At 34.6% G+C, this 19301-nt stretch overlaps 1 protein-coding gene across 1 annotated transcript in view; it reads left to right on the top strand.

The window, feature by feature from the left end:
• Nucleotides 1-19301, top strand: part of DNAH7 (dynein axonemal heavy chain 7) — a 256542-nt gene that overhangs the window by 62540 nt on the left and 174701 nt on the right. The window contains exons 20-24 of the mRNA XM_066345867.1: nt 6636-6829; nt 8522-8720; nt 12128-12268; nt 15357-15569; nt 18895-19004. Coding sequence (XP_066201964.1) covers nt 6636-6829; nt 8522-8720; nt 12128-12268; nt 15357-15569; nt 18895-19004 — 857 coding nt within the window. The remainder of the gene's footprint in view (nt 1-6635; nt 6830-8521; nt 8721-12127; nt 12269-15356; nt 15570-18894; nt 19005-19301) is intronic.

Here is a 19301-nt window from a genome sequence, read left to right as displayed (position 1 = left end):
CCTGGGTCTGAGAAAACTGTCTCTTTCTCACAAATAGTATCCAGACTTGTTCCAGCTAAACACTGTCCTTACACCTCTTCTAGATTCTGGGGCTGCAGGCTGGGGCTTTGTTCCTGGGGCTCAGGACCCTCCCCTCTCCACTAAACTCTCTTCCTGCCACGTGAGTCTCTCCCGGCTGCCATTCACTCTGGGGAGCTGGGCAGCCCTCTGCGTTTCTGCTTTTCCTACCAGTCTCAGTGTGGCTTCTTCAGTGTTCATTGGTTAAAGAGTCCTCTTAGTTTAGTCCAAAGTTGATTTTTCCAGATGATGGTTCTTAAAATTAAGTTGTAATCGACTTTGGTTCTGGGAGGTGAAAGTTGGTATGTCCTCCTACTCCATCGCTATCTTGCTGTTCCCTGTTTAATATATGTTAGCTGTCCTGATGTGGTCTTTATTATTTTTACCTTCTCACAGGAAGCTTAGTTTTCAGTCATGAGTTAATTACTTTCATATATATATGAAATATATATATTGTATGTCCATATACAAAGGTGCATAGATTATTGCTTATGTGTATTTAAAATACATGGCTCAGAGTTATTATGCTAATCTAGCTAAATAGTTTTGATTTCAGGAATTCAATTAAAAAATTTACTTGAATGCTAATTGTCTCCAGAGGTATTTCTTTTGGAACTATAATAGCTAGGGAAAGAAATATGAACTGTTGTTTTAGATAACTGAATTTTATTTGATTTCAAATATCAGATCCAAAATAGCAATTTTGCTATACATTCTTTGGCTAAGAATAAAACAAATATTATTAATTTGTGAAAGAAAAATTTCACATTTACAAGCAACCATTCAGCCTTTTTTTTTCCCTTCCCAGGATAGAAAGGCACATTCTTCCAGAAGGTGGCACTGTAAGAACAGCATTTTGGTTTTTGGATTTAAGAGTACAAGAATACCATTCAATCCCTTATTGAATGAATTGAACATTTAAATTATGACCTGAGTCTCTGTCATGCTTCTTTCTGTGTGTTTTTAAAAATGTTTATTTGAAACAAACTGTTAGGAAATATAATAAAATACCTTTTTGAAATTGTATCTCTTTAAAGATAATTTAATCATATGTTTCATATTTCAGATGAACCTTCTTTTAAAATTAAATTTTTTTTTAATTTTAGTAAGTGAAAGAAGGGAGGCAGAGACAGACTGGCATGTGCTCTGACCAGAGTCCACCTGGCAAGCCCACTAGGGGGTGATCCTTTGCCCATCTGGGGCCATTGCTCTTTTGCTCAGCAATGGAAACATTTTTTTAGTGCCTGAGGGAGAGACCATGGAGCCATCCTCAGTGCCCGAGGCCAACTTGCTCGAACCAATTGAGCCATGGCTGTAGAGAGTAAGAGAGAGAGAGAGAGAGAGAGAGAGAGAGAGAAAGAGAGAAGGGATAGGGGTGGAGAAGCAGATGGTCACTTCTCCTGGGACATCTACACACTTGGCTGATGCTCTACCATTGAGCCAACTGGCCAGGCTCAGATGAACCTCTTTTATTGAGAAAAAAGGTATTAATGACAATTATTTTGTTCTTTGATTAAATTGCTGTGTTTCCAAGATACATAATTGTAATTCGAAACAAAGAAAAAAGTTATATCTTTCTTTTTCAGCCACATTTAAAATATATTAACAAAAATATACTTCAGACACTCTTCAAATAGAATAAAAAAATTTTAAATATTATTTAGACAATTTTAATGGGGTGACATTGGTCAACTAGCATACATAGATTTAGAGAAAACATCTCCAAATCATTTTGATATTTGATTATGTTGTATACCCATCACCCAAAGTCAAATTGTCCTTCATCACCTTTCATTTGGTTTTCAAAATAAAATTTTTATATGAAACATTTTAAAACTGATATTTTTGGTTCTTCTTTTAGTTTGACTGAGTATCAGAAATAAGTTTAATAATTTAATTTTAAAATTCTGTGTTTAATTTTTAACAATATTTTCTTGATCTAATTTCACATAAATTTTCTAAAATGCCAAATTACTTATATTAATAAATGCACTGTTGTGTTCTCATGAGGTTTATTATTTGGCCTGGCAATTTAATGCCTAGTGTATTTTAGCACCTCTCTTTAACAGCTTGCTTATTTAGTAAATAGCACTTTGTCATCAGTGTCAGTGGTGAACACTGAGTTTAGAGTTATAAGACCAAGTCTTGATATGAAAAACATCAATCATGTGTTAAAAGAAAAAGAAAACGTAAACACAATTTTATTTCAACTATATACAGATTGTATTTTAATATGTATTTCTAAAGACTTTAATAAACCTAGTCGTTACTTATATGGTATTTTAAGAAATCAACAAAGTATTTGCTTTTTAAAAATACTAGTTCTTAAGATTAGCTTTGTGCAATAATTTCTAATTCTATTTATTGATTTTAGGAAGAGAGAAACATCCATTTGTTGTCCCACTTAGGCACTCATTGGTTGATTCTTGTATGTGCCCTGACTGTGGATTGAACCCACAATTTAGGCATATTTAGACAACACTCTAATCAACTGAACTATCCATCCAGGGCTGATATTTCTTATTTTGAATCCTACAGCATGAAAGAAAATTTAAAAAACAAAACAAAATTTAATTGTGTTTGAATCATTAATGAACAAACACTTTTGCTGATCTGCCCCTGGGCCCAGTGCTGGTAAAAACTGGCCTTGGTGCACAACTTGGTCCTTCCCACGCACACCCAGGCCCAGCAGAGGCAGCCACAAACTATGTTCTCTTGTAATTCCATACATTGCCAAGGGCCAGTCATAAACAGTGACTGACATTGGCCTGCACCAGAGTTCCTCTGCAAGAGGCCCCAGATTCAACACACCCAGTGGTCAGCTTCAAAGAACATCAGAACAATCCAATTAGCTCAAAAGTATCATATTTCAAAAGGAGATCACAGCAGGGGCCAGACTCTGCTGAGGTCAATTTTGCTTCATGTATCCAGCACCTCCACTGCAGCTCATATATATACTATGGTGGGGATTGATTTTCATAGTCAACCAGCCTAGGGATTGACTCCATGCATGAATGGGCCAAGAGCAGTTAAGATTAAATTATAACAGAAAGGCCCACATAACCCACATAAGGGACATTTCTGGAACACACAGCACAAGTCATCAAGGATACTTTGTGCTACTGGGTCACACAGGGCACCTGCTATATAAGGCTACCCTACCAAGACAGAGAGTCATAGTAGATTTACCTAATACATAGAAACAAACACAAAGAGGCAGCCAAAATAGGGAGACAAAGAAACATGCCCCAAATGAAAGAACAGGAGAAATCTCAGAAAAAAGAGCTAAATGAAATGGAGGCAAACAATTTACCAGATATAGGTTATAAAACATGGTTATATGGATGCTGCAGGAACTTAGTGAGAGCTTCAACAAAGAGCTAAAAGTATTAAGAAGAACATAAAAACAATAAAAAAGAACTAATCATAAATGAAGACTATAATATCTGAAATGAAGAATACATTAGAAGTAATAAACAGTAAGTTAGATGAAACAGGGAATTGAATCAACTACTTGGAAGACCTGGTAGAAGAAAACACCCAATCAGAGCAGTAAAAAGAAAATTAAATGAAGACAGTTTAAGGGATTTTGGGACATGAGCCATAAGGACATCCACATAATATAGGTAGCAGAAAGAGAAGAGAGAGAGAACCTATTTTGAGGAAATAATAACTGAAAACTTCCTTAACCTGGTGAATAAAAATGACATACAAGGCCAGGAATCCCAGAGAGTCCCCAATAAGATGAACCCAAAGAGACCCACAACAAAACACATCATAATTAAAATGGCAAAGGTTAAAGACAAAGAGAGAATCTTAGAAGCAGCAAGAGAAAAGCAGTTAGTTGTTTACAAGGGAGATCCCATAAGACTGTAAGTTGATTTCTTAACAGAAACGTTTCAGGCCAGAAGGGATCAGCATCAAATATTCACAGTGATTAAAAGCAAGGATCTACAACCAAGACTGCTTTACCCAGAAATGCTATTATTTGTATTAAAGGAGAAATAAAGAACTTACCAGACAAGAAAAAGCTAAGGGAGAGGAGGAGGGGGAGGAATAAGAAGAGGAAGAGAAGGAGGAGGAGATTAGTTTTAAAAAAAATAAGATATGATGGGTATACAACATAATCAAATGTCAAAATAACCTGGAGATGTTTTCTCTGAATCTATGAACCCTAATTAATCAGTGTCACCCCATTAAAATTAATAATAAAGGGAAAAAAAAGAAAAAATAAGATGGCAATAAATATGGACCTATCAATAATCACTTTAAATGTAAATGGTTTACATGCTCTCATTAAAAAACATAGCATACCTAAATGGCTAAGAAAACAAGACCCATATATATACTGTCTACAAGAGACCCACTTCAGAACAAAAGATACACACAGAATAAAAGTAAAGGGATGGAAAAAAGATATCTCATGAAAATGGAAAGGAAATAAAGCTGGGGTATCAATACTTATATCTATAAAGTAGACATCAAAACAAAAGCTATATATAGTAAAAGACAACGAATATTACATAGTGATAAAAGAAGCAATCCAACAAGAGGATATAACTCTTATAAACCTTTATGTATTCAACATAGGAGCACCTAAGTAAGTAAAGCAAATCTTGATGGACATAAAGGAAGAGATCAACAGCAATACAATCATAGTAGGGTATATGAACACCACATTGACAATAGTAGATAGAGCTTCCAGACAGAAAATCAACAAGGAAATAGCAACCTTAAATGACACATTCGATCAGATTAACTTAATTGATACCTTCAGAGTATTTCACCCCAAAGCTGCAAAATATACATTCTTTTCAAGTGTACATGGAACATTTTCTAGGATAGACCACATTAGGACATAAAACAAGTCTCAATAAATTTAAGAAGATTGGAATCATATCAAGCATCTTCTCTGATCATAATGATATAAAACTAAAAATCACAAGAAAAAACTGATAAACACAGACATAGAGGCTAAATAACATGTTATTAAACAATGAGTGGGTTAACAATGAGATCAAGAAAGAAATCAGAAGATACTTTGAAACAAATGAAAATGAGAACACAACCCCAAATCTATGAGAGACAGCAAAACTGTCATAAGAAGGCAATTCATAGCATTACAGGCCTACCTCAAAAAACAAGAAAATTCTCAAATAAACAGTCTAACTTTAAACTTCAAGGGGCTATTAAAAGAACAACCAACAAACTCAAAGTGAGTAGAAGAAAGGAAAAAATAAAGATCAGACCAGAAATAAATGAAATAGAGTCTAAAAAAACACACAAAAGATTAATGAAATCAAGAGCTGGTTCATTGTAAAGATAATCAAGTCTGACAAACATTCAACCAGACTCATCAAGAAAAAAAAGAGCAGCCCAAGTGCCCATCAGTAGATGAGTGGATAAAAAAGCTGTGGTACATATACATAATGGAATACTACTTGGCCATAAAAAAGAAGGAAATGTTGCTTTTCAACAGCATGGGTGGACCTGGAGAGAGTATTATGCTAGGTGAAATAAGCCAGTCAGCAGAAAGATAAGTACCATATGGTTTTAGTTATATGTGGAAACTAATGAGCAAAATAAACAAACAAAATAGAAACAGACTCACAGTTATAGAAAACAGACTGACAGCTGTTAGAGGAGGGGGTGGTTGGGAGGCTGGGTGAAAATAGTGTAAGAATAAGCAAAAACACAAAACAATAAAAAAAACCTCATAGATATGACAACAGTATGATAATTACTAGAGAGTAAGGGAAGTGGGTGGAGATAGAAGAGTACAAAGAAGGGATAAATGATTATGGAATGAGACTTAACTTTGGGAGGTGAATGCACAATACAGTAGACAAATGATATATTATAGAACTTCACACCTGAAACCAATATAATTTTATTAACCAATGTCACCCCAATGATTTTTTAAAAAAACTTGATTATGTTTGAATAACTTTAGATCAAACAACTCACAGTAACATTTCATGCGACAGACGTTCAGAAATTCCAGAGAGTTCAAGAATACACTTGAACTTAAGTCCCTCAGCAAGTAGCATATAATGCAGTTCCAAATATAGTTCTTTGCACTGTAAGATCTTTTTCTAAAACTCTTTGCTCTCTACCTGCAAACCCTTACTTTTTTTATTTACAATTATAAAACAATTTTTTCATTATTATTGTTAATATTCAAAATAATATTGATAATATTCAAAATAATAATTATAATGATAACTTAGCTTATTAGAGTACTTTTCCTCAAAGAGTAAAAAGCAAACATATCTCATATTACTTTTACCCTATTCTTCTCCCTTTCCCTTCTGGCTCTGACCCCCTCTTGCTCCTTTCTCTCTCTCACACTTTCCAACTTAGAATGAGAAGTTGTGAGCATCACTGAGGATCAAGTCAACATATGCTTACATAATTAAAGAGGCATTGACTATGCAAGACTACTTTTTAAAAATAAATATTTACTTTATATTTTGTATACACTTTGTTTGATTAAAGACACGTAATCCCAAATATAATATAAATAAAAAGTTATTATATAGTGTTTTTGAATTGTTTTTCCCCCCTTTTATTTTTAGGATAAACATGTTCTAACAGTTGTAACTATTGAGAAAATACTGGAAAGGCTGAAAAAATCGAATGAACTTTTGGAACTTATTCTTAAAGGGCTCAATGAATATTTGGAAAAGAAACGTCTCTTTTTCCCCAGATTCTTTTTCTTGTCTAATGATGAACTTCTTGAGATACTATCTGAGACTAAAGATCCTACTAAGTAAGTAATCTACATATATAGCAAAGACTAAATTTATCTGCTTAAATTTAATTTTTAGAATAAGGTTGAACATAAATACATAAATAATTATGTTTATGTTAAAAACCTATTATGAATATTACCACTAATCAACTTAATATAATTACTTAAAACATAAATAATATCATTGAATGATATTTTTCTAAATATGATGAATCTTGGAGTGGATTTCTTATTTTATCACATCTTCCCATACAGATATTTTCAGAACACATCACCTTTCTATATCACATTCAGAATAAAAATTAGTACTTCCGACTATGCAGGTGATTCCCCATTATCCTTCCTGTTCATCTCCCAGTAGTTTTCTTCTTGCTCACTCTGCTACAGGCCTTGCAATTTCCCCCATAAAAGGGGTAGCCTCCTCCTTCAGTGTACTGTTCTCTTTGCCTAGGATGCTCCTTACTCAAATATCCATACTACTTCTCTCACCTCCTTTAGGTGTTTGTGGAAACTTGCTCAAACACCTGCCACTCCGCAGGCCTTTTCTGACCACTCTATTTAAAATGCAACCCCATCCAGCACTGCCTAGCCTAGACACCTTTCCTGGACTCCCTCTTTGGCCTCATTTTTCTTCGGCATACTTTTGTTTGCTGTTTGGTTACCTATAGCAGAATGTAAGGGCCATGATGACAGAGATTGTGGACTGCTTTTCCCTCCAATGCTGAGCCCCAATTCCTTAGAACAGCGGTTCTCAACCTGTGGGTCGTGACCCCAGCGGGGTTGCCTAAAGCCATCGGAAAATGCATAATGCATATCAGGTATTTACATTCCGAATCATAACTGTAGCAAAATTACAGTTATGAAGTAGCCACCAAAATTATTTTTTGGCTTGGGGTCACTGCAACATGAGGAACTGTATTGCGGGGTCACGGCATTAGAAAGGTTGAGAACCACTGCCTTAGAAGACTATGTAGTATATAATGAATAGTGAATAGATATTTGTTTAAAAAAATTAATTTTGTGTCTTGTGTCTTCAAAATATGAGACAAATAATTCAGGCAAAAATGTCAGTTTCGGTTCAGATTTCCATCTGAGTTTTATACTCTGCTTTATTGCTCATTTGAAAGATGCATTCAATTGGTTGTTGATAATGTGCCAGAAGTGAGGGATTTAGTCAGTTCTAACTATATGACAATGAAAGACTTAAAGTTGGGTAACTTCAAAGCAGTTATTTAGTAAAATGTAGAGTATTTAAAGCACTAAACCTAGTTGCTATTTTACAGTCTTTGAAGATCCCAGTTAAAATGGCTACTTGTGTGCATTTGAAGTTTTCAGATTAGTGTAGTATCTGTTAGTCAAGATTTATTTACTCCTTATGTTACTTCTAAATATTTCAATTCATGTGTTGGAAACAAAGCCTCGTGGATGTTTCCTCTGTAACTGTTACTATCATTGTAATTTTACAGATCTTTTTGTGATTATTGAATTAATGATGACCTCCAGCTGGACTGTATAATCCATACCAGCAGGGATTGTGTCTTTTTCTTTTTCTTCAGCAATTTATCTCCAGCACCATCTAGCAGGGGCCTAACACATAAAGCACATTTATGAATTTTGAATGAGGATTGTTGCACAAAGAACACTGATATTTAAGGAATTGCTTTAATTTGGTTAATTCTCTTAAAACATTTAATTTTTTTTTCCTGACAGGGTACAGCCTCACTTGAAGAAATGTTTTGAAGGAATTGCAAAGGTAGAATTTACAGAAACTTTAGACATTACTCATATGAAGAGCAGTGAAGGAGAGGTCGTGGGACTCACAGAGACCATTTCAACAGCCAAAGCTAGAGGTCAAGTGGAAAAGTGGTTGGTTGAGTTAGAGAGAATTATGATTAAATCCATCCACAAGGTAAATGGCTGAATTTATTGTTATTTCTAGTAAAGATGTTAGAATATTAGCATATCGTTGATAAATATATTGTTATTTAGACAGAAATTGAGTTGTGAATTACCAATTTAATTATAACAGCTTAAAGACAAAAATATGGTCTACAATAATGATTTTGTAGTGACTCACTTGAAAAGTGGGACAAAATATCATCCATACTAGAGAAAACTTAGGTTTTAGTCATGAATCTGTCTTATTTCTTGCCCCACATGCTAGTGCTTTTTATCATGAATTAGACACACTTTGGTTTACACTTTTTTTTTTTTGTATTTTTCTGAAGCTGGAAACGGGGAGGCAGTCAGACAGACTCCCGCATGCGCCCGACCAGGATCCACCCAGCATGCCCACCAGGGGACGATGCTCTGCCCATCTGGGGCACCGCTCTGCTGCAACCAGAGCCATTCTAGCGCCTGAGGCAGAGGCCACAGAGCCATCCTCAGTGCCCAGGCAAACTTTGCTCCAATGGAGCCTTGGCTGCGGGAGGGGAAGAGAGAGACAGTGGGGAAGGAGAGGGGGAGGGGTGGAGAAGCAGATGGGTGCTTCTCCTGTGTGCCCTGGCCGGGAATCGAACCCGGACTCCCACCCGCCAGGCCGACGCTCTACCACTGAGCCAACCGGCCAGGGCCGGTTTACACTTTCTATCTTTAGTCTTGTCTTAGAAGTCCTCGCTACAGTTTCTCATCAATCTCCTTGACATGTATTTTTTTGTAGTAAATCCTTGTTCTGTTTATATACAAAATATGTGCCAAAATGTTAGAAGATCATAAATATGTCCTATAATTACTGCTAACTTCATATTTTTCATATCGCCTCATAAAACATTACCCAATTATTTTATTAGTGGAGAATTTCAAGTCATGGCAACAAATAGATATTAATTGAACTCTTATACTCAATTTTTACTAGAATGTAGACTTAACATTCAAGTTCCTTATGAAGAATTAAAACCATGGTTGAGAAGGGAACATGAAGGCAAGAATGCAAAGGAAATTTGGCATTATGTCTGAATCAGCAACAGCTTTCATTAATTTTTTAGGTTCTCTCACACATTATTGAAAAAAATAATTAGAAACTAGATGTCTAATGAATATTACAAGTCTTAATGCTTCTTTCTCTTCTAAAATATGGTTTTAATATCTGCCTATATAATATTTTTCCAATAGATATAAAATCTTTTGGGCAGTTTCCCATTTCTCTCTATTATGAATTAAATTATAATGAATATCCTTACACATATAACTGTTTTTTGTTTTTCATTTTTCTGAAGCTGGAAATGGGGAGGCAGTCAGACAGACTCCCGCATGCGCCCGACCGGGATCCACCCGGCATGCCCACCAGGGGGTGATGTTCTGCCCCTCTGGGGCATCGCTCTGTTGCATCCAGAGCCATTCTAGCACCTGAGGCAGAGGCCATAGAGCCATCCCCAGCGCCCGGGCCATCTTTGCTCCAGTGGAGCCTCGCTGCGGGAGGGGAAGAGAGAGACAGAGAAGAAGGAGAGGGGGAGGGGTGGAGAAGCAGATGGGCGCTTCTCCTGTGTGCCCTGGCCGGGAATCGAACCCGGGACTCCTGCACGCCAGGCTGACGCTCTACCGCTGAGCCAACTGGCCAGGGCCTATAACTGTTTTTTTAATGGAATTATTTATTTGCTTATGATAACTTCTCTTGTGGAGGACCACTGGGCCAAAGAGAATGAACTTTCATAAGCCTTGATAAGTATTGGCAAAGGACATTTCCGGTTTTGTAGCTGTTAGCAATGTAAATAAATTCCACTTTGACCACTACTTAGTAGCATTGAATTGAGTTATATGATTGGTTAATTTAAGTGTACAGTGAAAAACTCATTATTTTAGACATATCTAATACTATTTCAACTATTCTTTTAATTTTGATTGTTAAAGTGCTTAAAGAAAATATTTCGGTTGCCATTTCAGAACATTAATATAGGGGTGGCAAAGAATTGTATAGGAAATATCTTCCCCAAATGTTCCTGTGTAAACAGGCAAATGCAATATAAACAGGAATAGGAAATATGTATGTTACTTCCATTGTGCTATATGTATTTACTACTTAAAAGACTACTGCATGCCTAAATTAAGTGAATTTTTATGTCATTTAAATAATAAAAAAGCCATATTCTTGGCACCATTGCCCCTTTATCATTCCAGATTATGGTGAGTTTAATGTAGCATGCTATCCCTAAAATATATATAATTTATATATATGCACATGTGCATATATATATGTATGTATATATGGCATACATATAGTAATATATTCTACATACAGTATCATAGACCTTTATGTTATATTTCTCCTCATCCACCTGTATAGTAGTTTGTGATTCAGATTTTAATGCTTCCTCCTGTTCTCTCCACAGTACTCTCTACAACAATATTTATTCCATCCTCGGCATATCTCTGCTCTGCCTTCTTTCCTATGTTCCTCCCATCTCTTGGTTGCTCGTTTTCACCTGCCCTCTCTGTGGCTTCCTTGGCCTTTAAACTTTTCCCTATTATCAATAACCAACACCTCTGTTCAACTCCATAGACATACTAGCTAGACTTAGAAATCTAGAAAGTTTAGCCCTGTCTTATATGTTTCTTAAAAATGTCCAATTTTGACTTTTTTCCCCCTGAAATTTAAGCATTAAAGTTGGTATTACCTCACAGAGGATTTTACTATTTTTGATTGACACATACAACAGATGAAAATGTTGCCCACTGATGTCTGGGAGAAAAACTGGATATATCAGTCCATTGAAAACATATGTAGCAAAGTACGTGAAATAGACTTCCTGATTTTACAGCTCTTAACTCAACGTGAATGAAAAATACATTAGTTCCTGTTATCATTGCTGAGGGCATCAAACTGTGGGACTGAGAGAGAATGAGATCAGCAAGCACAGGAGGACCTGGAGAGGAATTATGTGGTTAACCGGAGAGCACAAGTACACATATGCACATGGCTGAGTGGGGATCTGTTCGAGTTCAAAAAAATTAATCTTTATTAATTTGATGGATCTCATTTTGGAAGTATTTGAATTTGCCTTTTGTAATAAAATTGCTTGTGCCTCTTCAATCCAAATGTATCTGGGATATTTTTTACTATAACTGGTCAAATAAATACTTGATATAACGTGTTTCACACAAATTGATCATGTATCAGAAAAATAAAATGCTATGTAATATATTTATTTTGTGCACAGGTATATGAATTAACTTAAATTTAGTCATAGGCTTGGATTCTTCATAACTGCTGAGATTTAAGAAGCTGAGCAGTATGAGTTAGTCTGTTGGCTTGTAGCCCTTCATTGTATAGCATATTCAAATGTGAAACTATTCATCTTTTGTATTTTTTTTTTCAACTAGGTAATTAAAGATGCAATTTTTGCCTATGTACAATGTGAACGAATTAACTGGGTAAGGGATTGGCCTGGACAGACAGTTCTCTGTGTATCCCAAATCTTTTGGACAATAGAAGTACAAAGAGCTATTTCAGAGGGGCAAGAGGTAAGCTTTTATACCCCCGGGGTTGTCAGCATTTTTTCAATAGTTATTATAAATAAAGACAGTGAACCCCAAAAGTCAAGGGTACTTGAGTCTCAGTCTTGTTATCATGTACATATTTGTACCTTTAAAAATAAAGTGAAAATAGGACTATGAAACTTTTAAGCTCAGAAAGGATAATTCTCTATTATGCCTTGAGTAAAACTACCCTATGAAGACAAGGTATCAGACTTTAAATTCAACTATTTTTATCTTTATTTTTTAATGTATTGCTTTTGATAAATAATTATTAATATTTTGAATGATGCTTAATTTTAAATATTCTAATGTATTGGGTATGTGAATTTAGTAATACTATTAATTACTAAATTCATACTAGTAATTAATTCATAGCCTCCTGGATGTCCCTCCTTGCTTCCCGGCCCCTCATACCACCAGCTTTACTCACCACCAGAGGTAAATAGCTTGAAGGGAACAAAAAAGCATATGTGAACAAATCAGTCAGATTTGTAGGTATGTTTTATTTTTTTTTTTAGTTTAAATATAGTGTTTATCAAACCAGAATAAAACTTTTTTTCTAGTCTTACTCCAAAAAGGCTGGGACAGAGAAAGTTGAGGTAAAGCATTCAAGTGTTAACTATAATCCTTTCACGCATCTATGTAACTCCCAAGCATAATTTGAATCTCAAGGGACAGGTAATTTAGGTCACTACCTTTTCAATGTGTCCTCTGCTCAAATCTTCTCTGTCTGTAAGTCTTACATTACACAGAGATAACAGTTTTTTGGTTTACAACAGTATATGCTGATGCTGAGATGAGCTATTTGTTTACACATCTGTTGGTCTATTCATTATTCTTCCACTCACATCATATGGGACAGATAAGAGCCATTCATAGAGAAAGCCAAATGGGAGACCCTGTGCCTCGGAGGTGATTCAGCTTCATGAACTTAAGGTCCTCTGAAGCAGTAGCTTAACATGCTTTAGAAGTCAGTCTGTTGCTACTGTTCCTTGCCTGAGTGCTTTCTTCCATTGCATTTTATGGTGCTTTCATAGCTGTTTTATGGTATGAAATTAAACTTGATATGTGCCCTTAAAAATTAATTATTTTCTTTTTCATTTGTTTGTGATTACCCTGTTTTTGTATGCCCTTCAGTCACTGCCTGTGGTTCTGTCATGGAGGGTAGCATATGTTTTGGTATTCTGTGTGTTGGTAATTTTTCCCCTTAATTAATGTGTAGTTCACATTTGAAAATGATGACTTTGATTGAGCAGCTGGAGACTCTTGGCAGCCTCATGAAAGACTGGAGGCTTTCATTCTCTGCAAACATCCCACATTGTACGGACTTGATGCTATAATAAATAGCACTATGTTATACTCTCATGTTCCCAGAGGACCTGTTCACCTTGCGATCTATGTTTCTATTTATTTACTCAATGGATGTGGATTGTGGAACTTGTCCGTATGAAGCATTACAGGGGCAATAAAATGAATGAAAGAATCATGGCTGTCACAGAGTTTGGGATATTGCAAGTGTTGATGTGATTTTGAGTCACTGTATATTTGTATATGTTGAAGGATCCACATATAATAAAAAATATCTGATTCCAGATAGGGTTTATTTTGGCTGAATATGATAGTGGTTCAGATTTATTAGCTCATTGTATAGGATGATTTACAAGTAATAAACTATTTTTCATTCTAGTTAATCTGTATTCTTATTGATTCATATAGAATAGTTCCTAAAGAACTTAGATTACCACAGTTTGAGGCTAAATTTTAATTCTTAAAATTTTTTTAGTATATAAAAATACATACTGCTAATATAAATAGTAATAAGAACATATAATTTGTACTTTCAGGTCCAAACATTAAAATTTTTTAATGTCTTGTGTTGAACTATAGAATGTGAGAACTGATAAGGCTTTCAGAGATCCTGACATTTACTGATGAGTAAGCAAGTATACACCACCTGGAGTAGCTTCTGTTCTTAAGATCAAAACTGTTCTTACTAATTTTTATACTCAATACACTTAAATTCTCTAATTGGCTTCAAGAATTTAAACACTTATGGTTATTTAAACAGGTGGAATGTAAGTGTTTTCACTACTTTCAAAGCAAATTAATAACAATCATGTAAGTCATAAAAGATAAAGTGTTCAAGCACCAAACTTTTGAAAAAATTACTTCCTTAAAATAAAAAATGATAAAATATGTCAAGGAATGATAAAAGTATCCCTAAAAGAAACAATTTTTCATTCCGAACTCTTTAAACTTTTTCTCGTTTTTGGAAATCTTCACTTTGAGATTCATTGCTGCCACTTACCTGGCCCTAAAGGAGTGAGATAAACTCAATGGTGCATAATGTTTATTAAACATTATTGTAGTGGAGAAAGTGACTGCATCAGCTTGTTGTAGTGAATCAACACTTCCCTTAAGCACAGTTTTTACTTATTTGATTGGATTATCATTAATCTTTTTTTTTAAATTTACTAATTACATTTGCCTACCAGAAAAGAGACCCCAAAGCAAGCTTCACCCTTAGGATTGACATCAGTTCATTATAAGCTAAAATGTAAGATGTTATGTTTATTAGGATCTTTACATTTTAACTGGCACATACACTACTCTCTAATGCTACACAAGAGTACAAGAAGGACTCGTGCAGTCCAGGGAGGAGCAGTAGGGTCAGGACCTCAGGGCTTTCTTGCCGCTGCAAGTACTCTTTCATTATCTATCTTTCGTTTCTACTAGTCTCTGGCAGGTTTCATTCCACGGTAGGGATAAAGGTCTGGAAGAGTTTCAGATTGGCAGACTAATGAAAAGAACCATAGAGCATAGAGGAGGAAAGATAAGAAAAGAAAGAATGTTGGGTAGACAAAATCCACAAGTGTCCACAGTACTTGGCTAATTGTGCTTGTTCACCTAATACCTTTGTGGTAAGAAAAATTGATTGCTTTTAAATTATGCCATATAAACAATCATGATAAAAATGTGGGAAACATTCTATATATTATACATGCTAGTTCAAAGTGTTTTTGTTCAAAAGGATTCTAATCCTATTGAGTAATTGTATCTCATTTTCTTTCAGGCTCTTGAGCAATACTTGGAAAAATGTAACAGACAAATTGATGATATTGTTACCTTGGTTCGTGGCAAACTGTCCAAACAGAATCGTGTTACTCTGGGAGCCCTGGTGGTGCTGGATGTTCATGCCAGGGATGTCCTCGCATCACTCGTTAATAAGAAAGTTAGTGATGACTCTGACTTTCAATGGTTAAGTCAGCTTAGGTACTATTGGCAAGTAAGTGATGTCACTGAATGTTATTACATAGCAATTTCAACTTATAGCTTTTTCATTTGTGCTTGCTTGCTCACATGGGAAATAGTATCAGTAATATAGGATTTTTTGCTGATGGCTGAGTGTACCCAAACAAGCATTCTCCAGATTGAAGATTAAGGCAGCCAAAAGCAATCGCTGTTCGTCGGTATAAAAACTGTATCTATATCCATATACAAATGTATAGTTATACAGAAATACGGAAACACATATAGACACACACAAATTATGAGTAATTATAAAAAATTACTCATTTTGAGTGTCGTTTTGCTTGCTGAATCTGCAAAATGTTGGAATTAGTTTAAAGTTGCATTTATAGATTACAGATATGCCTAAAGAATGTGAAAATTAGACTGTTTTAGTCTGATTTATTCATAAAATTTTCTCTTATTTATCAGTTGAAGGGACTAGAAGCATAATCGGGAAGAAAGGTTTTTATCAGGGCATCTTGGTGGCTGGTGATGGCAGTTATCATGCGGAGGTAGGAAGAGCAAGAAGAATTAGGACAGTGGAAAAGATTGGGCCAGTAAGAGTGGAAAGCTAGAGCTCATGACTTGGATAGGGATGCTAAGTTCTCAGTATATTAGCTTTTGTGAAAGGCTGAGAGGTATCTGGTCAGAAAAGATAGAAGAACCAGAACCCTGGAAAAATACATGAGGGGTAGCGTGTTAGTGATTAAGAGTTCAGACTGTGGAATCGTTATTTCAAAGGCCAGGTCCTTCCCTTACCAGATATATGACTTGTGCAAGTTACTTATTCTCTTTAAGCATCAGTTTCCTTATCTGAAAATGGTGATAATGATAATACCCAATCTATAGTGAAGATTGATTGAACAACTGATTAAGAATATGCAAAAATGAACTATCATAAAGAGAAGTTAAGAAAACAATCCCATTTATAATTGTATCAGAAAGAGCCAATACCTATGAATAAATTAAACCAAGGAGGTGAAAGAACTGTATACTGAAAAGTATAAGACATTGATGAAAGAAACTGAAATAGACAAAAATGATTAGAAGGATATTTTTGTGTTTGTAGATTAGAGAAATTAATATTGTTAAAATGTCCATACTACCTAAAGTAATGTATGGATTTAATGCAATTTCTATCAAAATTCCAATGGCCCATTTTGCAGAAATAGAACAGATAATCCTAAAAATGGAATGGAACTACAAAAGACCCCAAATAGCCAAAGTAATTCTGAGAAAGAAGAGCAAACCTAGAGGTATTATGTGTCCTGACATTGAACTATATTACAAAGCTATAATAATCAAAACAGTATAGTATTGGAAAAAATTAATGGTATAGTATTGAAAAAATTTCAAAATAGCCCAGAAATAAACTTATGTATATACAGTCAATTAATTTATAACAAAGGAGCCAAGAATAAAAATGGGGAAAGGTCGGTCTCTTCAATAAATGGTGTCAGAAAAACTGTACAGCAACATGTAAAAGAATGAAACTGGACCACTAACTTACACTATACACAAAAGTTAACTCAAGATAGATGAAATAACTTGAATGTAAAACCATAAAACTTGTAGGAAAATAACTAAGCAGTAATCACCTTAGCACTGGTCTTGGTGATGATTTTTTTTTTTTTACTCTTGACACTAAAAGCAAAGGTAACAAAGGAAATATAAACAAATGAAACTATACAAACTATAAAGCTTCTACACAGCTAAGGAAACCATCAACAACATGAAAATGCAACCTACTGAATGGGAGAATCTATTTGCAAATTATATATGATAAAGAGTTAATATACAAAATATATAAAGATTTCATAGAACTTAACAGCAAAACAAATGATCTGATTAAAAAATGGACAGAGAATCTAAATAGACTTTTTCCAAAGAAGACATACAATGGCCAATAGGTACATGAAAATATTCTCAACATTGCTAATCATCAGGGAAATGCAATCAATACCACAATGAAATATCACCTCACATCTGATAGAATGGCTGTTACCAAAAGACAAGAGAAAACAAATGCTGTCAAAGATATGGAGAAAAGGGAACCCTTGTGCATTGCCAGTGAGAATGTAAATTGTGCAGCCACTATGGAAAACAGTATGGAGATTCTTCAAAAACTAAAAAATGGATCTACCATATAATTCAACAATTTTACTTCTGAGTTATGTGAAGAATATGAAAACAGTAACTCATAAAGATAGAAGCACCCCTCCCCATGTTTATTGCAGTATTATTTACAATAGCCAAGATATGGCAACAACCTAACTGTTCATTAACAGATGAATGGGTAAAGAAGATGTGTTATATCTATGATTCTATGATTTATTCAACCATAAAAATGATGAAATCCTGTCATTTGTGACAACATGGATGGATGTTGAGGGCATTGTCCAAAGTGAAATAAATCAGATAAAGAAAGACAAACACCATATAAACTTACTTCTATATGGCATGTAAAGTAAAAATCATGGTCATGATACAGAGAACAAATTTGTGGTTGCCAGAGCCTGGAGGTGAAGTGGGACAAATCAGTGACGGGAATGAAAAGATACAAATTCCTAGTTATAAAATAAATTAGTCATGGGGATGTGATGTACATATTTGTAAATTGCTAAGAAAGTAGATCTTAAAAGTTCTCATCACAAGAAAAAATACTCTAGGTATGTATAGTGATGGTTATTAAAGAGACTTATTGTTGTGACCATTTTACAATATACACAAATAGCAAATCATTATGTTATGTTATATACCTGAAACTACTATAATGCTGTATGTCAATTACACCTCAACAAAAATAAGATGAAAAGTGTTAACAAGTTTTAGAAAAAGAAAATACAAGAGAGATAAAGAACAAATATATTTTCCAAAGATATTCTGTAGGAGAAATTAAAGCCAGTGACCTTAATTACTTAACCAAGGAAATTAGAAAGTGATTCTTCTACTGACTTAATTGATGTCTTAAAACTGAATTTTAAAGATGTTGTTTATACACTGCTCACAAAAATTAGGGGATATTTCAAAATGAATATGAAGCAATTAAAAAAGCATTTTATTTATTTTTTATTAAACAAGAATATCAGAAAAGCAGACGACAAGTCAAAGAAAGTTGTTTGGTTATGCAAATGTGATGCAAATCCAACTTTTATTTCACTGGTGAAAATGCACTATACAAAAGGCTGAAAGTACTAGAGTATCTGCACGTTCCTTGATCCCCTAATTTGTGTAGTTATTATTTATAAAAGATCTTAAGATTTCATAATATTTAAAATTTTATTATGTAAGCCAACTTTATTTTATCTGATTTATCCTAGGAAAATCATTTAGAAACAAAAATGATTAATGCTGGATTACGATATGGATATGAATACCTGGGTAATTCCCCTAGGCTGGTTATTACTCCACTCACTGATAGATGTTACAGGTAAACTCATTAACTGAAGGATCTGTTGGAAATAACTTTCATGCATCCCTGGATCACTTATTTCTCATAAAGTACCAAATTATTCTCCACTCAAAGTATCCCTATGTTATCTTTAGCCATACCCTTAATTCTATCCTCAGCTTGATCTTTAACTTCTCTTTGTATGCTCACTTCCTCCTCTCAGCTCTGGAAATCTAAGCATTGTCAGGTTTTGCTGATGTTTTTATACCTTGTTCATATATCCTGTCTTGAAACTCTCTGAGTCTTCTCTCTGGATCACTTGAGACATCCTGTTCC

Source organism: Saccopteryx leptura, chromosome 7, assembly GCF_036850995.1.
Source record: "Saccopteryx leptura isolate mSacLep1 chromosome 7, mSacLep1_pri_phased_curated, whole genome shotgun sequence".
NCBI classification, from domain to species: Eukaryota; Metazoa; Chordata; class Mammalia; order Chiroptera; family Emballonuridae; genus Saccopteryx; species Saccopteryx leptura.
Note: the sequence above shows the minus strand (reverse complement) of the source record. Positions and strands in the feature narration are given on the sequence as shown.